At 37.1% G+C, this 25,249-nt stretch overlaps 4 protein-coding genes across 6 annotated transcripts; 2 read left to right on the top strand and 2 right to left on the bottom strand.

The window, feature by feature from the left end:
* The first annotated feature begins 294 nt into the window (after window positions 1-294).
* On the top strand, window positions 295-3,532 carry LOC113730505 (heat shock cognate 70 kDa protein 2-like). The gene is made up of 2 exons (XM_027255217.2): window positions 295-793; window positions 1,586-3,532. The coding sequence occupies exons 1-2, from the start codon at window positions 580-582 to the stop codon at window positions 3,319-3,321; spliced, it is 1,950 nt and encodes a 649-aa protein (XP_027111018.1). The 5' UTR covers window positions 295-579; the 3' UTR covers window positions 3,322-3,532.
* A 6,214-nt stretch (window positions 3,533-9,746) lies between these two features.
* On the bottom strand, window positions 9,747-10,253 carry LOC113733461 (uncharacterized). The gene is made up of 2 exons (XM_027259827.1): window positions 10,146-10,253; window positions 9,747-10,076 (listed from the first exon to the last, which is right to left on the bottom strand). The coding sequence occupies exons 1-2, from the start codon at window positions 10,251-10,253 to the stop codon at window positions 9,747-9,749; spliced, it is 438 nt and encodes a 145-aa protein (XP_027115628.1).
* A 2,243-nt stretch (window positions 10,254-12,496) lies between these two features.
* Window positions 12,497-14,874, bottom strand: LOC113730506 (uncharacterized). Of its 3 annotated transcripts, none has more exons than XM_072078520.1 (2): window positions 14,717-14,874; window positions 12,497-13,883 (listed from the first exon to the last, which is right to left on the bottom strand). In XM_072078520.1, exons 1-2 carry the CDS (start codon window positions 14,741-14,743, stop codon window positions 12,810-12,812), a joined length of 1,101 nt encoding a protein of 366 aa, XP_071934621.1. In that variant the 5' UTR covers window positions 14,744-14,874; the 3' UTR covers window positions 12,497-12,809. The 3 variants fall into 3 exon arrangements, with proteins under 3 accessions (XP_071934621.1, XP_071934620.1, XP_071934619.1); XM_072078519.1 differs by having other exon boundaries at window positions 12,497-14,524; window positions 14,717-14,863; XM_072078518.1 differs by having other exon boundaries at window positions 12,497-14,540; window positions 14,717-14,847.
* An 8,279-nt stretch (window positions 14,875-23,153) lies between these two features.
* LOC113733460 (RING-H2 finger protein ATL32-like) lies at window positions 23,154-23,663 on the top strand. Its single transcript, XM_027259826.1, has one exon. It carries the CDS (start codon window positions 23,154-23,156, stop codon window positions 23,661-23,663), a length of 510 nt encoding a protein of 169 aa, XP_027115627.1.
* The last annotated feature ends 1,586 nt before the right edge of the window (window positions 23,664-25,249 follow it).

Genomic DNA, 25,249 nt, shown 5'->3' with positions numbered 1-25,249 from the left:
ATTTATACCCGAACCGTTGACAGGCCTAAAGATGAAGTCGTAATTGAGTTGGGCAAGATGTCTATTGACCCACGTGACTATCTCTCTCTCTTAAGTCTTAACTAGAACTCCTAAGTCTTAAGCACTGTAGCAGTCTACGTACATTTAACCCAACAAAAGGATGACAATGACGATTAAAGGGAAAGAAAAATGAAGAAAAAGAAATAGAAAAATCTGGAACGAACAAGAAGCAACCAGGAAGCAGTAAAATTTTGTCAAATTCCGTAAAATTCCTAGAAAGCGCCTGTTCCCTTTAGCCCCAGAGGAACGGGAAGTCAAATAGAAAATATCTGAGCTAAGGTATGATTTGAGTCGTTGATGCCCTCCACTTCAAATCCAATCCAACGGCTCAAGATGTCTCCAGAATATTCTAGAAATTACCTTCCCACTACTACTGGTATTTAAGTTCCCCCACCGATCCTTCCCTTCCCTCCCATCACAAAACATACTGTACGCAGATTTTCAATCTATCCGATCTTGATTGCAATTTTAGTAGCCAGTTTTTGCTGCTAATTTCTGTGTTGATTGTAGAAGAGAATCATGGCTGGAAAAGGCGAAGGGCCTGCAATTGGAATTGATCTGGGCACGACATACTCGTGCGTCGGCGTCTGGCAACACGATCGTGTCGAAATTATTGCTAATGATCAAGGCAACCGGACGACGCCGTCTTATGTGGCTTTCACAGACACCGAGCGTCTCATCGGAGATGCTGCTAAGAATCAGGTCGCTATGAACCCCGTCAATACTGTCTTCGGTAAGTTTAAACGCTTGCCACTAATTGTTATCTCGATTGATAGCTAAAATTTCATTGAGTACTTATGGATTGTGATGCTTTTCTTTTCGTGAAATTTCTACTATTGTGTTTTTTGGCTGAGAATTACTACGCTCTTATTTTTTTGGATTTTTTTTGACTTAAAAGTGTGAATTTTGGCGGAAAGATTATTTTAATCGGATCGGAATCCATAGGCTCTAACTTTTTTTTTAGCTCGTATATGTCTACCTTGTCCCCGTGTTTTTTATAATTAATTACGGAAGTATTCTATGTCCAACAAGGCTCTGTTTTGATTCATCAGTTTTCAAAAATTAGTTTTTCAAATCAAATACTAAATTTTTTTTTAAAAAGGACTCTTTTAGTCTAAATTTCTTTTAATGTTTAAAAAACATTTAAAATATATTCTAAAAACTTTTATACTCGTAAATATGTCAAAATATTTTTTAAAAATATTTCAAAATATACTCTAAAAACTTTGCTACACTAAATTTTTTTTCAAAAACACCCTAAAAAACAACTAATTCAAACACTTACGTTTTCTGTTTTTTCCCTAATTTTGGTTCTTTCGTTTTGTGTTTTTTTTTTTTTAAATTAATGTCGGACATGTTATGAATGAAGATTGCTGAATTGCTCCCGATTCTAGGTTGTTCATATATCGGGTTATTTGTTCTTGAAATATTCCTGTCTGTCGTTAAAGTCGAAAATTTAAATTTAGTATCCAGTTGTTATTTGATTGTTGGTGTACTTACGAATTGGGTAAAATTTGAAAATCAGATGCGAAGAGATTGATTGGGAGAAGGTTCAGCGATTCATCTGTTCAGAGTGACATGAAATTATGGCCATTCAAGGTCATTGCTGGTGCTGGCGATAAGCCCATGATTGTAGTCAATTACAAGGGTGAGGAGAAGCAATTTGCAGCCGAGGAGATCTCCTCCATGGTCCTCAACAAGATGAAGGAGATTGCCGAGGCTTATCTTGGGACGTCAATCAAGAATGCTGTTGTTACAGTTCCTGCTTACTTCAATGATTCTCAGAGGCAGGCAACTAAGGATGCTGGTGTTATTTCAGGATTAAATGTGATGCGAATCATCAATGAACCTACGGCTGCTGCTATTGCCTACGGTCTTGACAAGAAGGCAAGCAGTTCCGGTGAGAAGAACGTGCTCATCTTTGATCTTGGTGGTGGTACTTTTGATGTTTCTCTGCTTACTATTGAAGAGGGCATTTTCGAGGTTAAGGCTACTGCTGGTGATACTCACCTTGGTGGTGAGGATTTTGACAATAGAATGGTTAATCATTTTGTTCAGGAGTTCAAGAGGAAGAACAAGAAGGATATCAGTGGGAATCCAAGAGCTCTTAGGAGATTGAGGACAGCTTGTGAGAGAGCAAAGAGGACTCTTTCATCTACTGCTCAGACTACAATTGAAATTGATTCTTTATACGAGGGTATTGATTTCTACTCAACTATTACTCGTGCCCGATTTGAAGAGCTTAACATGGATTTGTTCAGAAAATGTATGGAGCCAGTTGAAAAGTGTCTAAGAGATGCAAAGATGGACAAGAGCTCAGTCCATGATGTTGTGCTTGTTGGTGGCTCAACTAGGATTCCCAAAGTTCAGCAACTGTTGCAGGACTTTTTCAATGGAAAGGAGCTCTGCAAGAGCATTAACCCTGATGAAGCTGTTGCCTATGGTGCTGCAGTGCAAGCGGCTATTTTGAGTGGTGAGGGCAATGAGAAGGTGCAAGACCTTCTGCTCTTGGACGTTACACCTCTGTCCCAAGGTTTGGAGACTGCTGGAGGCGTCATGACTGTTTTGATTCCAAGAAACACTACAATTCCGACTAAGAAGGAACAAGTATTCTCTACATACTCGGACAACCAACCTGGTGTTTTGATCCAAGTCTACGAGGGTGAGAGAACCAGAACAAGAGACAACAATTTGCTTGGCAAATTTGAGCTTTCAGGCATTCCTCCAGCTCCTAGAGGAGTTCCTCAAATCAATGTCTGCTTTGACATTGATGCCAATGGAATCTTGAATGTCTCTGCAGAGGACAAGACAACTGGTCAGAAGAACAAGATTACAATCACCAACGACAAGGGAAGATTGTCCAAGGAAGAAATTGAGAAAATGGTGCAAGAAGCTGAGAAATACAAAGCTGAAGATGAGGAGCATAAAAAGAAGGTTGAGGCTAAGAATGCTTTAGAGAACTATGCTTACAACATGAGGAACACCATTAAGGATGAGAAGATCAGTTCCAAGCTTCCTGCTGCTGACAAGAAGAAAATTGAGGATGCAATTGAGGGTGCTATTCAATGGTTAGATGGGAACCAGCTTGCGGAGGCTGATGAATTTGAGGATAAAATGAAGGAGCTGGAAAGCATCTGCAACCCGATCATTGCAAAAATGTACCAGGGCGCTGGTGGCCCTGATGAGTCTGGTGGGATGGATGAGGATGCCCCATCAGCTGGTGGGAGTGGTGCAGGCCCGAAGATCGAAGAAGTTGATTAAATTGTAGAAATGCAGAAATGCTAGACTAGTATAATAGCTTATGTATGTTATAGCCCATGCTGGGGAACAGTTACACTTTTTTTTTTTATACTACTACTCTCAAGTGGGGATTTTATATTTTGTGGTTGGCCAACCGGGCGCATTACTGCTGTTCCCTGGTGTAGGTGCTTCTTTCAACTCTTTAGTTGCTATCGGAAGTTTCTTTCCGTCCTGCTTTTTGTGCTGGGTTTTTATCCATTACGACTGGGTTATTATTACTTTATTCTTTTAATGTTTGGTGTTATTATCAATTTTTTTTCTTAATGTTATTTTTTAGTTATTTTTCTTCCAAGACTAACGGTTAAATTTGACGAAGTTTGTTAATTAAAATAAAAAGATGAATTTAGTCCTTAAAGTTATTATCACTGTATCCTCATAAAATATAATTTTATTATTAATTTATTGTATATAATTATTTTTTGGATAATTTATCCCATCATTAAATTAATTGAATAAGTTAAAAAATTTTAGTTGAAAGTATTTTCCTCTTTGTATAATAAAAATAATAAAAAATTTAGAGTGACTCTTTTCTTCTTTAATATCAAAAAAAAAAAAGTCAAAGTATTAATTTCTTTCTTCTTGACAATCTTATTAACATTAAAAAAAAAATAGAAAGATCGGGAGAGAGGAGGGGAGAGAGAGAAAGTTCAATTCTTTTTTTAAAAAATACAAATAAGAAAGAATTAAATATTTTTATTATTTTAAAATTATTTTACTTTACTATTTACCACCAGATTTCAATTTTAATCCCAACAACCTTAAATTAATATGATAATATTAGACTTTTTTTATTTTTTATTTGCAAAATCTAATTTTTTGTCTGCTTCTTTCCTATCTCTTTTTCTTTTCCTAGTATTAATAAGTGTGAAATTTTTTTTTTGAGAAAATCCTTTTATTTTTATATATTTAGATCTCTTAAAGTGAAAAAAAAGAAGAATAATCATTCCAACTTTTTTATTTTTAATTATATATATAAGGGTAAATATATTTAAAAAATTTTTACCATACTAGTTAGATTAACGGCGAAATAAATTGCTTAGAAAATAATGTTAGAAATTAAAGCGATTATATTGCTATAATTTAAAGGAATAAAGTAATAATAACAACGTAATAATTCTATAGAATAAAAGGGTATTTTTGTTCAAAATTTCTTAACATGTTGAGTTGAATTACTTATGGGAGTGAAGTGACTAAAAGATAAAATTAGGAGATAAACTGATAGTAGTGATATAGTTGAAAGGAATAAAGTGATAATAGCCCATTACAAATTTAGCTGCAAAAATGCTTTTTACTGCTTGGTTCAGCAATTATCATCTCTAACAGTGGAAATATAATTTACAAGTGATGCCTTGTTCAAGACAACATGATGTTTGAAACCTAAACGCTACCAAAATGGAGCGATTGAAACCGAAAGTAATGAAGGCAGTGGAATCTTCTAAAATGTCAAGGAAGGTTCTCGTGCTGAGCAATGTATGAAAATGTGCTAATGCGTACGCGTGAAACATTAATGTGCATTTTAGGACGTAATTATGACATATAATCATTTATCATAACGAGTTGAAAATTGTGCAATCCTTAAAGAATTTGAGACAAAAGAAACAGGAGGGCTTCAGCGACTCCGGTATTTGACATCAGAAAACATCTGGTACGGAACAGTTCATCAAGAGCAAATTATCCCAGTGGCCACTAAACTTATGCCATCGTCGAGTTTTGGTCATTCAACTATTAAAAGTCTGGTTTTGACCACCAAACTGTATAAAAGGTAGATGCGAGGTCATTCTGTTAGATTTAGTCGTTAACTTCCCCGATGTGTCTGTCCGCGCGATTTTCAATACAAAAGATAGGGTCAATTTAGGAAGTCGAAAATATCACTTGCACCTCTTCTTCCTCTCCCATGCATCTGTTCTTCTTCTTCCTTACCTAAACCCAAACATCAAACAATTGACAATCAAAGAAAAACGCAACAACGAAGAATTTTGGGGGATTGAGCGACAGCAGAACGGGTTGACAAACAAGATCTTCATTTCCTGGAACGATGGAGTGGCCCAAGTGGGTGATTAGACCAAGGGGCCAGCATTTTGATCCATCTGATGCATACGGTAAAGTTTTAAAATCCCTAAGTTTGTTTAGTTATCCACATCCCAGAATAGATTGTGTGTTTCATGTATGTATGGGCTACATTTTATCGTTGTTTTGGCTTTTTGCAATAAAGTATAGAGATTTCATAGTACACTGATTAAAGTATTCTTAATGCTGGAAAAAGGGGTTAATAAATAATTCATTCATTGAATTTGGGTTTACTAGTTTTGACTAAAATTTTAATTTTTTTAACTAATCGCATGTCATGCAGTGCCAGGTTCTTCTCTCTTCACCATACGGATGTATCATAGGGGTAAATTCAATTGACAAAATTACAGATACATTGATGGGCATGTAGATTATGTTGATTTATGTGATGCGGAAACAATGTCTGTGCATGAAATAAACTACATGGTGGATAAATTAGGGCATTATGGATGTATGGTGTATTACTATGTTGAGCCTAGAAAAGATTTTCGAAGTGGGTTGAAGGAATTATCTACTGATAAAGCCATTATCAGTTTTTGCAATTGGGCTTATAAGCATAAAATCATGGAGGTGTACTGTGACCACAAGTCAAAGAATGAAATCAAGATGATGGCCACAAAGTCCCTTCCTTCTGATCTAGAGCTGAGTCAAAAAGTCGCAGTCACCATCGAGGAACTTGATGAAAATGGAAATGTTATTAGGGAACCTGGATTTGAACTAGTGCCATTTACAAGATCAATTGGCAAGATAGATGTTGGGAACTCTTCTAAAGAGAATACCTTGAATAATGGGGATGATGGGGATGCAAATGATAGAGGAAATATAGATGGCCAAGTGGAGACTGATATTGATTCGGATAGAGACTGTGATCGCTTTAGTGCTGATAGGGATTTCTGTAGGGATGAAGAAATGTTAGAAGAATTGATTGTTGAGGGGCTAAAATCTGGTGTGGATTCTTCAAATACAGAGCAACCTAGATCTTCACAACATCCCAATTCTAATGTTGATTGTAATAATGCTGCACAACAGCAAGAATCAGTTGCAAATGAGCTAGGCAGACAACAACAAACAGCTGGGATGGATCCATGGTCACAACAATCAGGACTTGAAACTGAATTTGAACCTCAGCAGCAGCCTGAGACAAATGAAGAACAACCTACGGATGTGGGAACCGGAAACCAACAGTCGTGGAGGAAAAAGCAAGTTAGAAGGACAAGAAACAACAATAGAGCATCAGGAGAAGAGGCAGCTCCTCATTTAGATGATGTACATGCATTAGATAAAGACACAGTTGTGACTGAGTTGCATAGTGATGCTGGCTCCTCAGATGAAGAGAATGATGATGACTGGAGAAATATGTATGTTGACTTCAATCCGGAGAAAGATCTAAAAGACCCTAATTTTGAGTTTCACATAGGAATGAAGTTTGAGTCAGCTGAACAGCTAAGTTAGCTGTTAGAACATATTCCATCATGAAAGGAAAACCAGTAAAGCCATAAACAAATGAAAAAAAAAGGTTTAGAGCAAAATGCAAACCTCCTTGCCAATGGTTTGTTTATGCTTCAGTTGAGAGGGAACTTGGGACAGCTGATTTGGTTGTCAAGAGCATGAATAATGAGCACACAAACTGCAGTCATGTATGGAAGAACAAGAATATTTCTGCTAAATGGCTTGCAAACAAGTACATGGAGAGGTTTAGATGTAATGTTGAAATGCCTCCAAGATTATTAAGACAAATAGTTGATGAGGACTTCAAAGCTAAAATTTTAAAATGGATGGCATACAATGCAATGGCAATTGCTAAAAAAGAGATTCAAGGGAATGCAGAGCAGTAATATAAGGACATATGGAGATATTGTGCAGAAATTAAGATGACACACCCAAATACCACAATGAAAGTTATATTTACTCCCATCAGACAACCTGGATGCAACCCAAAATTCATGAGACTTTATTGCTGTTTGGGACCATTAAAACAAGGCTTTCTTGACGGTTGTAGGCCCATTATTGGAGTTGATGGATGCCACATAAAGGCTGAATATCGGGGACAGCTGTTGACTGCTATTGGAGTAGATCCCAACAATGGATGGTGGCCCATTGCTTGGGCAGTGGTTGAGAGGGAAGCAACTGAACAGTGGATATGATTTTTTGAACTGCTGAAGAATGACTTGCAGATTGAAAATGGGTACAGCTACACCTTTGTTTCTGACCAGCAGAAGGTATTAACTCCTTCCATTTGTATATGCATTGTACACAGATCTGTTTCAATTTACTAATGCTTTTAGTTTGTAATAATATATAGGGTCTTGACCGAGCATTATCTGAGGTACTACCAAACAGTGAGCACAGATACTGTATGCAGCACCTGTATAACAACTTCAAGAAGAAACATCGTGGACTTGCCCTGACGACAAAACTGTGGAACATTGCAGCAAGTACTACTGAGCGACTATTCAAGAAAGCAGCAGCAGATCTGAAAAAATTTGACAAGGAAGCATATAAATGGGTGAAGAAAGCACCACATCCCAGTCATTGGTGTAAGACTTTTTTTTCAGAACATACTCGATGCAATATGTTGATTAATAATTTGTGTGAAAGTTTTAATGGTCATATCCTTGAAGTTAGGCAGCAGTCAATTATCACAATGTTAGAGTCCATTAGGGTATTTCTGATGGAGAGGATACAGAGAAGGACAACTGCAATGGAGAAGTTTGAATTGTCCATTGGCCCACTAATTAAAAAAATAATTGATGATAGAGTGATAGAATCAAGGCAGTGGAGGACCATTTGGATTGCTGTGGATGGATACCAGGTTAGGGGACCAAGGGGGGTCCAGTTTGCTGTTTATTTAAAGAAAAAATCGTGCACATGCAAACTGTGGGATCTATCTGGTATTCCTTGCTGTCATGCTATTGCAGCAATTCACAGAGATAATGGCGACCCCTATAGAGAGGTGTATGATTGCTACAACAGAGACCTGTTTCTAAAAAATTATCAAAATATTTTGTATCCTATCAATGGACAAGTAATGTGGCCTGAAGCTGATGGAGTAGATCTTGATCCACCAGAAAGGATAGTGCAACCTGGCAGACATAAGAAGTCCAGAAGAAGAGATCCGACTAAAACTCAAAAGACTGGAAACAGGTTGCGGAGAAGATAGTCATCCATTGCAGAAAATGTGGTGTTGCCGGCCATAATGTAGCTGGTTGCAAGGTACAGCAACAAGACAATCAACAATAGCAGAATCAGGATAGCGAGTAGTAGGAGCAGAACCAACAGCAGCAGCGTGTTTCTAAAAATATGCAGCAGCAACAGCAGAACCAAGACCAACATAAGAGTCAGCATGAACAGACCCATCAAATCCAACAGCAGCACCAGAGGCAGCATCAGACCCAACACCAGCATCAGATGCAGCATCATCAGGCCCAACAGCAGCACCAGTGGCAGCATCAGACCCAACAGCAGCACCAACAACACCTGCATCATGATCAATATCAGCAGCAGCAAAATCAGCAACACCAGCAACAGGATCAACATCAGCAGCAGCAGGATCAGCAACAGCAGCAGAATCAACAGCAGCAGGATCAAGAGTATCAGCAGAACCAACAACAACAGCAATTACAATCTGTTGTTGAGGAAAGTGAACGTGCACAACATCGACAGTAGGAAGAAGTTGTACAAAACCAACAGCAGTCTCAGAGCCAAGGGGCTCATCAACAAAAGAAGGCAGGAAAACGAAAGTTAACAGATTCAGAAAAGGGGCGGATCAACGCCAATTATGCATCTTTAGGTAAAGAACCTCCTTTCACTGTTGAAAATTGGAGAGGAAGATGGAGTAGAGCTGGTACTAAAAGAGGAGGAACTTCAGCAACAACTACCAGAGGACAACCAAGAGTCAAAAGAGGATCAACATCTGGAAATTGAAGAGGAAGTAAAGCTATAGCTAGCTTGGGACATAATTCAACTACATTTTGCCTTTTTGTATGAAGTTTGTTTTGGATTTGATATGCTGACCTATTACAAACATGGTCCATATGTACAAACAATTTATTTTGTCCAATCTACGCAGATTGTTCTATGTTAATGCAGCATTTCTGTTTAGATCTTATATCTCTATCATTGATTGATGAAACTAGTAGAACTGAAATGTATTGTTTCAAACCTTTTTTGACACCAAATAATAACTATTTATTCATGTGAACAATTCAACTTTTATACATCAAAATGTTTATACAGAGGGGTACAAAAGGGGATTTATAAAGCCATTTGCCCTTTCCCTTTCAATATGCTACCATTACAATCAACTGAGTAGCTATTCTTCAGTGATTTTCAACGATGCCACAAATTTGTAGCATGCCACCAGAATTATCTATTCTCCTAACAAACATTGCTAAGACAACTATTAGCCAAGGCAACACTGCACATCGAATGAGTCGCTTATTGGCTGATTTGTACTTGGCAATTTCAATTTTAAGTGGCTTCATTTTACCCTCCAATTTCACAGCTTTTGCTTCCCACTTTCTTGCAGTTTTTTCAAATTCAACCATTTTTTCCTCCATTCCATTGATCTTTCTGAGTAGACCAGGTATAATCATTGTAGATCGAGAGCGCATTTCATCATCTATCCAACCCCAATAGCCACAGCCATCCTTCAGAAAAAAAATTCATTATATTTCTTACACAAAAATAAATTAAGTATCTAAAAAAATGTTACAAACCTCCCCCAAAGCGCATTTGGCAAATCTTCTTCCCGGATTTTGTGCAGTCCATGAAGTTATCATTACTGTCTTCATCCCACAAACACAAGTAGGCAAAATGGGTGCCATCGATGTAGGTGGCATGGATCTTGCTGACCCGGCTCTTGGTGGCGTTGATCTTGGTCCTACTTCCTCTAATCCAAGTTGGGTTTCTCTCGGGTAAGTAATCTTTATTAGCTTTATACAAGAAGAACAAGAAGATCTATTTTCAACTTCCTAAATTAACCCTACCCTTTGTATTGGAAATCGTGCAAACGGATAGATCAGCGAAGTTAACGACTAAATCTAACAGAATGGCCTCGCGTCTACCTTTTATACAGTTTGGTGGTCAAAACCAGATTTTTAATAGTTGAGTGATCAAAACTCGACGATGGCAAAAGTTTAGTGGCCACTGGGATAATTTGCTCGTTCATCAAATATAATTCAAAATCATAGAGTGCTTCTCATTTTTCGATTTCATGATCAGTGTGTATCTTCGCCTCCTTGTTAACGTACATGACAGTTTTCCCAAGTAGTGCCTAATCACTGACTAATTGTTTCAGGCATTGATTGTAAATATGATTATTACTACTTCTTGTAATCTTGTGTTTTGATTATCAAGATATCCTATCAAGGCATTGCATGCCTTTTGTGGGTCACGCAATACACTAGTGACAGCTGGATGGCAAAAGTCTAGTGAACTTTTGGAAAAATGTCGAATAAAGAGAGTTCAAATATTTAAGACAGCAAATCAAATAAAATGAGAACTGCAACACGATATTAAACTAGTTATTAATGGTCTAAGAGTCTATATGCACAATAACATTCAACAGGACACGATAGTCGAATGTTATGCAAGCAAACTTTTTACTAGTATCTGCTATCTGCTTTGACTTTCTCTGCCTTCCTACTTTTCTTTTTTTATCAGACACGATAAATTCTAATGTACATCTGTTTTTACTCTATACTAAGGGGAGGAGAGTGATCCAAAGGGGTTAAGAACGAGGTTCGAAGGAATTGAATCACCACTGGTCCAGACGGATGCCTACGCATCCGTTGACGAAACTTTCCATAAAATCTTGAATTTTTAGAATGCAGACCGTTCTTTGACCTATGCTCGAGGGATTCTGCCTAAGTACTTATGGTCATTAAACTTGATTAAAGCTTGTCCTGTACTTTCCTGGGTTTCGAGAAGGCTGAATGTCAATCTATCAAACCAGTTAAAAGAGGAAGAGTTTCAAAATTAGGGCTAACAATTTCAAAATGTGAGGAGCAGCAATAGTCTGGTAAAAGCGCAAATCAATGACGATAAAGAAGATATGTATCCACTCTCCAAAAAAAAAAAAAAAAACATGTATCCACTTAGCATTGGCGAGGGCAAGAAGCAGCAGATCCTTCTGTGCATTGTATGTGAAACTAAACCTTAGTACTGTAACCAGGTGAACCAGGCGGGAATCTGCTTCTTGATCCAAAGTCACAAGCATGCTTCTGATTTCTTTACGCAAAGATTGACTTTAGAGGGCACTAGAAGCATATGGCATTGCCTATGAAATCGCGTATCCTCTAAAACAAACCACACGTTCAAGAAAAGTGGAATATATGAAATTATCACGTGCTTCTGATGTCCCAGTAGGATGAAAGCGAGAAAATTTGTTACCATGATTCCACGTACAGCACAGCACATTCAAGTAGAGAGATAGTTACGCGAGGACCTTATAAGATGTAGATAAAGATGTCAATACCAGTTCAAGAAGAAGTAGAATTACAAGAAGAGGGTGAAGTATGGACATGAACAAACGTATTCTTTCGCAGTAATGAACATGCCGAGGACAAGGTACAGGCAAGATAAATCTTTCGTAGTAATGAACATGCTGAGGAGGAGATCTTGTGTCCTAGCATCGAGGAAGTATAGGCAAGATGAAACTATGAAAGGATAAGGGATAAGAATGCATATGGCAACTCGCAGGAAAAAAAGGTGGATGAAGAGTACGATTCTGTCATATACGAATTATGCTCCAGAAATGAACTGAATTTGAGATCCTGTTCAAGCAAATTTGTAAGGTGCAAAAGCATCTTGGTCCAAAACAGGGTTTAAGGCTCCAAAGGCAGAGGCTGCAGGTTGATGCAGAAAACTTCACGGTTCAAGAGATTAAAATGATTAGACGAAAACCCAAATTCCCAGTTTCAGCTTTTCTGAAACCAAGACTATTTCCGCTCGCTAGGCACTAAACGATGATACAAGTAATGCCAATCTCGTAAAACAAAACTTAAGACTACTCAAATCACATCAGGAGGCTTTCACTGAACGGCAAGCAGTAATAACATGTTAAGAATAAAATAAGTAATATTGGATTCATAAAACTGGAAAACATATCTGAGTTATACAAATTTTCTAAGAATTAAGGAACAAAAAATCCACTAAGTCTAAAATCATCTATAGACTATTCATTGACTGACGACCACCAATACTGCTAGACAAGTCTTCTATACGAGGAAGATTCATTCTGTTAAAGAAAAGGAATAGGACGACGAAAAGAAAAAAAGTACTTTTCTTGAACAGCACAATTACTTGATAATCTCCAATTATGAGATCAGTTAGTAAATAAAATGAAACAGCAATCCTGGACTGGACCGCCATTACATTCATCAGACCAAAGCCTCTGTCAAGTCAACATATGCACGCTCACTCCAAGGAGAAGGGCGAAGACAGACACGGACCTCATGCTCTTCTGGTCCTACACGGTGCTTAGGAACAAGAATCTCAAGCATAGTTCCTGTTGGATCACCATATGCTTCTAATTTAGCATCTTCTGGTATGCGAGTTGGAAGGGGAATTTCGCGAACAAATTCTCCTTGAGGGCAGTGCTCTGGTGTTGGATCTGTTAGCTTAAATGTCCTGTCGTGTCTCTTGATCATTGGTAAACACCCAATGCTGACACAAGATATCTTCACAATTCCATGTGAGAGAGTGTTTCTCCACGTAACTTTCACCCGCTGCAGATCTACAAAAGGCATGCTAACAATAATCAAAAACCCCTGGTCATCTTCATATATAGTTTTTGCAGCTGTCACAGGCCCATATGCACTCCTCATAACTCCAGTGAACTCACTCAACCAAGGAGGCTCAATCGCATGGATATCCAAGACTTTATCCTGATTCGAATTAATAGGCAAACAAAAATCATCATCATTTACATGTGGGAAGAAGTTCTTCTTCCGCTTGTTGCAGATGGCCAGAAGTTCCAACCCTGCACCATTTGAATGGTTTGATGTCTGCGTAGATAAATTCAGGCTCGAACCACTAAGCAATCTTTTAGGATGGGAGCTTGGATTACTTTTTAATGCTGGAGGTCTCACAAGCTCAAAATCAGTGTTTGGTAAATGCCTCCATGAACCAAAATCACTGGCTTCAGGAGGAATTGAGAAGTTCAAGTCTCTTCCAGTGAGCTCCATCCACTTCTTCCGCTCCTCATCATCAAGAATATTGAGATTGGGAGTCCGAACAACCTCGATACCATGGACACACTGGGGATTCGAGAGACCCCTGTAATGTTTCCTCTGCATTCTGTGAGATCGAACAAACCCCTTCTCCACGCTGAAAGGGAAGAGGCGCTCCCCTTGACGTGAATGCCCATTCATGTAGCTCCTGAGCTGCATCTTCCCCAGAGCATTTTCAGGTCTCTCTTTGAAGACCCACATATACATGTTCTCCATATCATGCTGAACCAAGAAAACATCCAGCTTCAAATCTGACTTATCGTATCCATTAAGCCCATTACTTTCCCAAGTGACCTTATTCTTTGATTTCTCATTCAAGACTGGCTTAAAATAGAAACTGAAAAAGAACCAAGCACCCCAAACACTATCCAACCGCTTAGCACATTTCTTTCCAATCTTAGTTGCAATATTATTCGCCTCAACCTCATAAAGCTGGGGGCCAATACCAACATCTAACATATCACAACTATCGTTCCACACGGGAGGGGGAGGACTGGGCTCAGCTGAAAGAGGAACATTGATATCGGGCGGCTGCAAAAGATTGACCGCCCGATTCAACTCTCTCTCAGCTTCCTCGTGATTAGACGAACTAGAATCCATGGTCAGAAGGGTAGATAATCGATTGCTTTCCATCGATAAGCTAGTGAGAAGATCTTCACCCATTTTTTCTTTTGCGGGCATTTGTTTTTTAATGGGGCGGACTCAATAGTCCCACCACAGCTATCACTCAATAACATGACCACTCCTTGACAAACATATTCACATAACAAATCAACAAACCCACAAAATCTCCGGCCTCATTCATCATCTTTAAAGCATAACCAACATTAAAGAATCATCTTTTACACCTGTTTCCAGACACCCTTTTGGCCCTAATGACTAAATTATTTAAAAATTCATCACAAAAATATGAAATTTAAGAAATCATAGCAAATAGAAAAGGAACATTTAGGCTAAAAACCTAAAGATAGAATAGTATAAATTGGTACATAATTTTTGCTAGTTTACAATAACGGATACAGTAGTTTTGAGATGAATAGGGAAATTAGGGTTACCTTGGAAACAGGGGTTTGAATCTGCATCTCGAGAGAGAGAGGGAAGGGAAAGGGAATGGGAAAACGGAGGGGCGTTTAAAGAGAAGGGATGGAGGTGGGAACGGAAGAGTCGAGACTCGAGAATGAGATGGACCTGCACCAGATAGGACCGCCGTTAGGATAACAAACGCCGTTAGCTAACGGTGATGATGATGAGAAGATAGATAGACAGGTAGAGAAAGTAGGGTCAAATACGACGTCTTGACTTGACTTTGGAATATCCACGTAAAGCTACACTAACCTAACTAGTTTCCTAGTTCACTCCGCCGCTACTAGTTCATACCTTCGTGCTATCAAAAAGAGGGGGAATTTTTTTTTTTTTTTCTCCTTTGCTTCTTTTTCTTTTTACAAAAAAAAAAATAAAAAATTGAGAGAGAACTGGAAAGGAAATGAAAGATCTCAAGTTTGATCTTTTCGTTGAAAAAGAGAAAAGAGTATCTAATCCGTTTCTTCATTTGATTTTTAGAGAGATTCATTTGAATTTAATTCCAAGGCACCATACATCCATGCAATTAGGGGTGGCAATTTTCGACACGACCTGAAAACACGATACGAATCTAATACGAAATTAATGGGTTTGGATTGACGTTTTGCGGGTTCGGATCAGAATTGGGTCGAATCCGATGAACCATAAAAGAAACGGGTCAAATTCAAGTCAACCGGCAGGGGTGACCCGATATGACCAGATAATCCGTTTACGAATTAAAAATAATTTAATAAACATAAAAATTATTTTATCTAACTAAACTAAATTATTCTTTTTTTTCAAAGGCATTAATCACTTAATCCTAAATGAATTTATTTAACTTGTGTGAAGTTGAAATTATTATATTTGGACAAATAACGTATTATATTATTTTTTACTTTTATACTGTTTTAATTTATTTTATATTTGGTTTGGGATAAAACACTTTTACAGTGTTTTAATTTATTTTAGATTTGATTTTGGATTATTTATTTAAATTTTTATTACTTGATTATGTAATTAGTCTTGTGCGAAATTGGTTTTATTAGAAATTACAGTGATAAATTAATAAATTAAAATTAAGTTTCAGGTCATTCTGGTCGACTCTTCAACCCGAAATTTTCGGGTGCGGGTCAGGTGTCTTGACCCGTTTCGGGTTGGCGGGTCAAGCTCATGTCAGCGAGTTTTCTGTTATACCCGAATCTCAACCCCACCCGTCAATCCGATTTGAATCTGATTGCCACCCCCACACGCAATAAAGTAAATGAAGTCAGATTAACTAGGGAAGAGTATTCAGAAATTAAACAAAACTGCTTTTTCCTCTAGTGCCTCCATTCATGGAGCCAGGTATTTTAAACATACAATTAATATCGTTTGTTTATGAAATCGGTTAAAGCAAAAAGTTTGTAGCAAGTATACCATTTCCTTAACCTTCAGTTTTTCCCGAGAGTCTTTTCATAGCATTGACCACATATCCTCTTTATATTTCCCATTTAACTTTATTGACCATATAAATCCTTGACTCGCTTTTTCTTTCAATTTTTTTGGCTGAAGCAGAAATTTGCTTTGAATTATCAACACTGTACTTTGGTGATACGAAAAAAAGGAATATATGATGAATTGTAATCACGGCAAGTTTTATTATAGTGATTGAACAACTTATAGATTTATCTTATTCGTTGCTCATCAACCAACTAAAAGATTTGACAACTCAATAACTAATGAGCCTAGTTGGCAATTTCATGCCAAGTCAAAATTTAATCTTAATTAATCCACTTTTTTCTCCCACTTTCTCTGCCCTTCCAACTTTTCTTGCGGGCAGTGCAATGTACATTGCTGCATTCCAACCTGCTCTCCTATTGCCAATTTCCTCTCTTCCCTATTCTTTAGTGTTTTGATAATCAAACCAGATCGATTGGTCAAACTGCAAATTGGTCACGTCTTCAATTCAATGAATAAGTCAAAAAATCAATTGAATCGGCAAAAATCGAGAGGCTCAATCGATTTTTATTAAATTTTTATTTTTTAAAATAAATACTTTAATTTTATTCAAAGTTGTAATATTAAAATAAATAAAAAATTTATTAAATCTTTGAACGAGGGCCGAACAGATAAAATCAAGAATCAAGAGATTTTTCGGTTTGCTCTCCTATCTGAGTTTTAAAACATTGCTATTAGGGTTAATTCCACTTTGTCCCCCCAAACTTTGGACGATTACCCACTTAAGTCCCTAAACTTCAAAATGGGACACTTAAGTTCCTAAACTTATAAATACCTCCCACTTAAGGAAAATTATTAACAAATCATGAATGCCGTTGGTGGTCGAAGTGTCCCATTTTATAAGGGTTTAGGGATTTAAGTGTCCCATTTTATAAGTTTAGGGACTTAAGAGGGAGGTATTTATAAGTTTAGGGACTTAAGTGTCTCATTTTGAAGTTAGAGACTTAAGTGGATAATCGTCCAAAGTTTGGGGGATAAAGTGGAATTAACCCTTGCTATTATTCAACTCTTTTCGCGGAGTAACCAGCCACCCATTCCTCTTCATATCTCCCCATCTATATATTCCCCTTTTCCATGACACTGCAGACTCCCCCCATCATAAGCATCAGAGGCTTTCTGAGGATACAAGTCACGTTACATATTCGAATTATACTAGGTATTTGGATCGTATGACTTATAAAGTCGATACATTTAAAAAAAAAGTTGAATATTACTGCTTCAAATGAATCGAGCAATTTGGTGACCTGCTCATTTTTGTTAACATCAACCACACCCTTGATACAAACTAATCTCATGCTATAAAGCTAACAGTAGATTTCTCCTGGAAATAAGAAGAGAAAAGAAAAATCAGCTAAAGTGCAACGGTCGCGTGTGTGAAAGGGTAGAAAGGGAGATAAAGTGCAAGTGGCGACGGGTAAGTGGTGCTTATCACTTATCAGGCAGAAACGGACAGCTCTATCATGTATGGTCGGCGGAGAAAACAGGAAACCCGAAACACCCCCTTTCCGCCCCAGCTGTATAGGACTGTCAATAGGGCTGGGCCAGCCCGAGCTCGACCCGACAGAAAGCCCGATGAGCCCGATCATTTAGTGAGCCGGTATGAGTGTGAACCTAAAAATTAGGTCCAAATTAAATGTGAACCGATCTTGGGTCTTATTAGGCTCAAATCCGATACAGGTCCGATCCTTTAATTACCTATATATATAATATTTATATTTTGATATTGTGTATAATTATATATCCAAATATATTATTACTAAATACTAAATATATACATAAATTACAAAACACAAAAATATATCTAAAAACTCTTTTATAAGCTTTCTTGAGAGCCAATATTGGTAATGCATAACTAAATCTCTAATTTTTCTTATTGGTTGAGTAAATTTTTGTATTGGCACAATATTGGTTGATTTTTTTTTGGTCTACAAACACAAAAATCATCAAGCATATTTGGATTTAAATCACAAGATTATAAAAAAAGTTTCAACTTTTGAAGATGTATTGGCTTATGATCGCATGTTTTATTACTATTTTTCATGCATTTTGAATGGATTAAATATAAATATTGTTGAAAAATTTTTGGTTTATATACGTTTTAAGAACTATTATTTGTTCATGTTTAATTTTAATATTATAGTATTGTAAATGTTAAATTAGTTTTACAACTTAATAGTTATAGTAATTTTATTAAGAAAATTAAGGAGTAATAAGTGAGCTTGGGCTAAATCCGTTTAAGACTCACAACCCGAATATTATGTGAGTTGAGTACGAGTTTCACATTTATGAACCCGAAACTCATAACTCGAAACCCGAAAATGATTCAAATTAAATGAGTTGAACTTGAACTTATCAAAGTTCGGCTCATTAGGCCCGATTGACAGGCCTACAGCTGTATAATCATGCGGGATTGCTTTGCTAGTTGCGTCTTGCGTTGCGGGTGGTCCTTTTATTTTTTTCCTCTGCACATTAAAAAATGCCTAACTTGCAACCAAAATAACAATAATGTCATGACCCCATTCGATCCTGCTCTCTACGATCAATGTCGACTTATAAAGCTGGACTTGGCAATATGGCGTAGTGCGTTTAATGACGTGCCTAACTTATGATCATTTGCTCATCACAGTTTGAAACTTTGAATTGTGGACCGTCCACGAGTTTGACGAGAAAAACATGTCATGTTTGAATTGAACAAGTCCACATACAGAGTCACGGGCATTATTGCACAACGGATCGTTTTATGGAAAGGAGGATTCTTGCAAACCATGTAGGTGGATATACTAATTTGACCGTACGCACGTCACTGAATGAGATTTGGTCAAATAACAGCGTGTTTAGAGGTGTAAACGAATCGTGTTGCTTACAAATTTACAAGTTTGCTCGTTCTAGTTCGAATTTGAATTATATTAGCTGAATTTGAGCAACTTGAATAATTAACGAACTTAAATTTGAGTCGAGCATATAATTATCAAAGACTCATCGAACTTAATTGAATTTCAACGTTATGATGGATTAGCTGCATGAGCAAGGAGTAGTAGACAAGTACTAATATATTATGAGTGACAACTATAACTAATTTTTGCATAACAAATTATTAGTTGCTTAAAATCCCGATTAGCAAATAATAGTGTAGCATTGCCAAAGGAGGAAGTAAACCAGTTTGGAATTTCACTAAATGTCAGCAATGACGTCATATTTTGATGGGGATGGTGCAGACAAGGAAAGTACTGCTGTATAGTTTTGTTGGATGACTTGGGGAGCTCACGGAATAAACCAGGAATTAACGGCGTTTGTTGCTTTCCTTGGGTAAACCGGTTCCAAATAGTAATAACCACCTCTTAACACCAAAGTTGCAACCACCCCGGAAGACTGGATTAGACCTCAATTTAAAATTAGTACTTAGCCTCCACCCCTTGGCATGTGATATAAGCCACCCCAGATAATGTATCACAAGTCGATAACTTTTTCCGCTTACTAATATATGGAATTCTTGCTTTCAACGGCTCATGGGGTCACCTTATCTTATCACCTTATAATTTCCTAGCACCTTCTGCTACACAGATTCTCAAGGCTTCCTTCTTGTTTTATTTTAATCAAGTTTATCGGGGACCCAATTGTAAAGGTGCACCGCGATATTAATTCAATTATTAGGCGTTCCAGCTCTCATTTGGGCCGTGTTTTCTCCAATGTTTTTAAACTCGGACTGGTCAGTGAACCGGAGAGGTGGCCGGTTCGCGGTTCGACCGGTCCGGCCGGTTCAAAGGTTCACTGTTTTTTTTAAGTGTTAAGTACTAAGCATGTTTCATTCTATACTTGAACTTTACCAACATAACTTAATTTAAGTTATGATAATAATAAATTTTCTAAAAGTTATACATAAAACATGGAATGATAAATATAATTAAAATATCATAATTCACCATAAGTTTTCATAAATTCATTATAAACATAAATAGATACAATCCAAATGTGCGCCAATTATCACAAATAAAAACACAAAAAATAAATAAATAAAATATTAAAATTCTTTTACAACCCTTAAAAAAATCCATAAAAGAGTTCAAGTTAAAACAAACTATTTGAATAGAAAACTTTTATCAGTGGCATGATAAGCAACCACACCACCTTCACAATTTCATCAACTTAAGCTGAAAAAGTAAAATTTTATTATAAAAATATAAATCTAATTGCTTAAACTAAAAAAAACTAAAAATTTTTGAAAAACAAATATACAGTTAAACACATAAAAAATTAATTGCTACTAAACATTACTAATTAACATGTTATATTAAATTCAATGATCCTATACAATTAATTATTTTAAATTCAATTATCAATAGCTTCGATTATGTGCCAACTACCATATTTTTGACCAGCCCAATGTTATTATTTGTAATTCCTACCCAATTCCTACACGGATGTGCACTACTTTTGCAAAAATTTCATCCTTAATTAATCGAATAAAAATAAAACAAAAATGAGGGAAACATATGAAAATTGAGGGGAAAAAGAAGAAAATGCAAAAAATCAACTAAAGATAATAATATAGAAAAAAAACCTTGAAAAGAAAAAAATTAAACTTACTAAGATGTTGGAAAACAAGAAAAGTTGAAAATTTCAACTTGTTTACAATTTGCTAAAGATAATAACCTGATAATAATGGTGAAGACTTGAGAAAATCTTGTTGTGGATATTTGGGTTAAAAATGGTTAAGAAGAAAAAATTGAAAAAAAAATAAGAGAAGAACTTGATGTTTTAATATATTTTTTAGTCAAGTAGAATTCTCAACAAACTTAACTACAGTCTAGCGGTGAAATTGTCATATCCAAACTTGAAGACCCAGGTTCGAATCTTAGCTACACCATTCTTGATATTTTGTTGAAGAATTTAAAAAACCGCCGGTTCACGGTTCGCACGGTTCGTCCGGTTCGGCCGGGTTTCAACGGTTCTCCATGAACTTCCGGCTTTAGCATTAGACCGGACCGGTGACATGGCCGGTTCGCGGTCCAACCGGTCGAACCGGCCGGTCCGGTCCGGTTCTGAAAACATTGGTTTTCTCTGGTTCGGGTGCTTTCTGAAGTGACAACCGACTTGATGGACAATCCCAATAATGAATTAGTGGAGTCTAATCCCCCGGGGAAGGGTTACCCATAATCAAGGGGATTACTTTCTTGAACGAAAGATTTTACGACGAACAAATTCAATTGTACAAGAGATTATGATCATATAATGTCGATGTGACAATGTAAGATAAATTGTACGCAAGCACTAATTAATTACCTAATTTAACAATACTAATGATGGAAATTCAACATTAAGGCAAATCATGAAGCTGGACAATTTGTGATTGGCCTCCAATATGATAATTGCATCTGTCGTTTCATGATCTCAATTGATTAAGAAACAGATAAAAGAATGAGGTAAGCTTAGATGGCCTCTTCATCGTATTCTTTAAGGCGCAAATTGTTTAGTTAGAAAATGAATTTCCTGATCAATCAACTCTATATGCACCAGATATAACCTGCATCTCACAACAATAATTGACCTACTATAAGTTACGACAAAATTATTAGCGTACACGCCATAGACTGATGAACGCTTCAAAAGTGCAGATGCATGCATGCGCCCAGGCAGCTCAGACACTGACCTGCGTCAAAGTGGTGGTGCTAGTAGGCTGCGACAAAAGTTAATGAAGCAAAACAACATTTGTATTTCAATAACCACATCTTAGTTAGTGGTATAAATTCGGACTGGTGGGTGGGGTTAAGGAATCCACTCTCCGGAGCATGGTTCAGGAGGAGTTCCCTTCTCGTCTTATATGATCCTGTGATGACATGTGGCCTGATGATTTATTTCAAGAGCAAATCACCCTGATAGTAATTAAACTTTTACAATAATCGAGTTTTGGCTGCTCAACTATTAATAGTATGTTTTCATTCATTAAACTATTAAAAGTATAAATTTTGAGCTATTCGTCTGAATTATCAAAAGTGTAAATTTTGAACCATTTTCGTCTGATTTGTTTCAACGAATTCATTCTTCTTTGAAACATTTTTATTGTACAGCGAATAGTGCGTATACGCACAAAAAAATCTCTCATCATGTTTGTAAAAAGCATCTTATCAAAACAAAGAAAGCAACAAAAAGAAAGGGTCTCTTTATGCTTTTGATTCCTCAGAGTATCATAGCTAAAGTAAGTTGATGCGTTGTCTGAGTGGTAGTCGTTTAACTAACAAGACACGAGGATGTGTTGTGACGTAGTGATGCTTTAAGATAGAACGGAAAAAATAACCAATTGGCCAAGGCCGTAGTTCTTTGTTACTAGGACGGAATTACACATTTTTCTCAGCACCCCATTTTCCATTCCCTCTTCCAGTCTCCCTCCTTTTACCCTCCCCTTTTTAATCCCTTCAAAAGACGGAATTAGTTGTTTGAGCCCTAAACTGTTGGTTTTGAATGGAGGCCGATTAAAGCGATCAGAACCTCATTTTAATGGGCCATGTGATACCTGTGTACCAAACCTCGACAGGTCTGTTTAGAATATAAGCCTTAAAGTTGAGATGATCTGGTCCAGAATTAATAAACCCATTCTGTTGGGCTATCCAAAAGTACTACGCTTTGATTGGGGCGAACATAAAATTTTGCAATCACGTACCAATTATGTCACCATGTTTGGATTGTTAGTTTTCACCAAAAAAAATTTTTTATTTAAAAATATATCTTCTAAAAATAGCAATTCAAACAATACTGCTGCAGCAGCAGAGACGAGTCCTGACAACAAAAGCCCAAGTCTTCCATGTCAAGATAGAACCATTATCAAACAACAATTTCATCTCGTAATATCCGACACTTTCTTCTTCTTGGGGTATATATATATATCAAAGTTACCAACCTTTCGTTGGTATTGAATTTAGAATTCTCATATATTAATTCATGGCGGAGGATGATAGCTCAACCCTCATTCCCAAATTGATCATTTGCTTCATAGCAGCAGCTTCAGCAGCAGTAGTAGTCACCATCTATCACTGCATAACCGCAGGTCACATAAGAGCCCTACTACGCTTAGGCCCCGGCTATCGCACCACATTCGTCTTCAGGCACCACCACCACCAACCGGAAATGCCCCAAAGCAGCATGGAGAATTCCTTAGCGGAGCTCATCCCATCCCACAAGTATCAGAAGGGCTCCGGTTTGGTCTCTGAACACGACGGAATGTGTGCGGTTTGCTTGTCAGAATTTGAAGAAGGCGAAGATTTACGTACTTTGCCCGAGTGCGTGCACTCTTTTCACGCTGAATGTATAGATATGTGGCTGTATTCTCATTCCAATTGCCCCGTGTGCCGCACCAACGCCGCCCCTTCCCCTCAAATGCTAATGCACCTGTTAGAATCTAACGTCGAAACCCGGCATGAGCAGCATAACTCTCCGATTTTGAGTGTGTAAGCTAGCTGTCCTCCGTCGTAGGCCGCATGATTGTTGGGGGCATTTTTTTTCTTAAGGCTATGCCCTTAACAATATTCAAGTATATAAGTTTCGATTAACAATACATTCCTTGTTGAATTGCAGAACTTGTACATCTTTTTCTTTTTTTTTTCTTTTTTTGTGGCTGAGCAAGAACACTTGAAAAAAAAAGCTTTTTTATCAACAAAAAAAAAAAGGAGGAGGAGAATCCGAGAATGTGCAATGTTCAAATATGAATCCATGATCGCTCCTATACATTAAATATTTACCATGTAATGGCAAGACTATTTGCATCTTAATTAATGGAGAAAAAGGAAGGCTTGTACTTTGAAGAAATTGAGAGTAAAATTTGTACAAGGACAGTTGGGCTTCACTTTGTTATATTGAGAGGGACATTTTTCTACTACAAACAACTGCAAACAGAATCTTCGTCAAAAGAAGAATCAATCGAGACGACGAAGATGTAAAAACTTTGGCAAACTTTCTTCGGAAATATATCCTTAAAGTTGACGTTTTGGCATGTACTATGATGTTTTTTTTGTCCTGCACGGCTGTTTTCCTCATTCTTTTTTGCTTTTTTTTTTTTAATAAACTAAACGACTCTCAACTGAAAAAATGATGGATAAAATGCCAAATTCGTCACCATTCACCACTCAAAGAGGGAAAAAAAAGTGTGGCCGAACAGCCACTAAGTATTTCTTTTATCTGTGTAGTTGCTATCGATTAATTTATTGAATTGGTGTGTTTCCCTCCTTTTTGTTAATATACGTTGGACTTATTTTTGAGCGATTGCAGCATCTTCTACGGTCGGCAAATGTTATTAATACTTACACGTTAAACGTAAGACGAAGAGGCAAGCCACAGCATTGAAAGTCTTTTCTAAGTTTCTAATTGAAGATTTGGAGCATTTTGTTAATTGTTGGCCGACAATGAGAGGTGCCACCAACAGTCAACTGCTGGATGATGCGACCATTTTACTTGGGCTGGGTTTGGTTGTCCAGCACAATTGCTATTGGTCCTCAACTTGATCCAAACACAGTGTCGTAAATCCCAAATCCGATTATCATTTTTGCACACAACCCAAAAAAGCCTAGCCTCATTGGTCGACGAAGTGACAATTCCATGTTAGTATGTTATTAGAACAAAGTTTCCACCAAAAAAAATAAAAAATTAATATATTTCTCCTTAATTTCAGTTGGAAAAAAAATGTTAGAAGACAGTAAATAATCCCATCTCAAGGTTAAGGTAAGCCATACACCTCATTCGTGGTTTACAAAAGATACAGGAGTAGTAAAAAGAAGATCACAAAACTTTAAAGCCAAATGAAATAGTTTATTAGGGGAGGGAGAGAGGGAGAGATGGATTGAGTGGTACAGCAGGATGAAGGATGACGGATAAGTAAGAGATTTTAGATTCAAAACCTTCTACTTTTTTTAAAAATGAATTAGTTTATTAAAGTTAAAGATCTTAACCAAATATTACGCATTGGCACTCACTGGGCCCTAACAATCGGCCCACACAGTTGATGAATCATGAGCGACAAACATCTTGTGAACCACAGCGGACTT

This window comes from Coffea arabica, chromosome 2e, assembly GCF_036785885.1.
Source record: "Coffea arabica cultivar ET-39 chromosome 2e, Coffea Arabica ET-39 HiFi, whole genome shotgun sequence".
NCBI classification, from domain to species: domain Eukaryota; kingdom Viridiplantae; phylum Streptophyta; class Magnoliopsida; order Gentianales; family Rubiaceae; genus Coffea; species Coffea arabica.
This window is presented reverse-complemented; position numbering and strand designations above follow the sequence as displayed.

Coding starts and splice junctions, on each gene's coding strand:
- LOC113733461 (XM_027259827.1), bottom strand. CDS start 10,253: ATGGCACCCATTTTGCCTACTTGTGTTTGTGGGATGAAGACAGTAATG. Junction 10,077..10,145: donor CCAAATGCGCTTTGGGGGAG/GTTTGTAACATT, acceptor TTTTTTCTGAAG/GATGGCTGTGGCTATTGGGG.
- LOC113733460 (XM_027259826.1), top strand. CDS start 23,154: ATGGCGGAGGATGATAGCTCAACCCTCATTCCCAAATTGATCATTTGC.
- LOC113730505 (XM_027255217.2), top strand. CDS start 580: ATGGCTGGAAAAGGCGAAGGGCCTGCAATTGGAATTGATCTGGGCACG. Junction 794..1,585: donor CCCCGTCAATACTGTCTTCG/GTAAGTTTAAAC, acceptor TTTGAAAATCAG/ATGCGAAGAGATTGATTGGG.
- LOC113730506 (XM_072078519.1), bottom strand. CDS start 14,342: ATGCCCGCAAAAGAAAAAATGGGTGAAGATCTTCTCACTAGCTTATCG.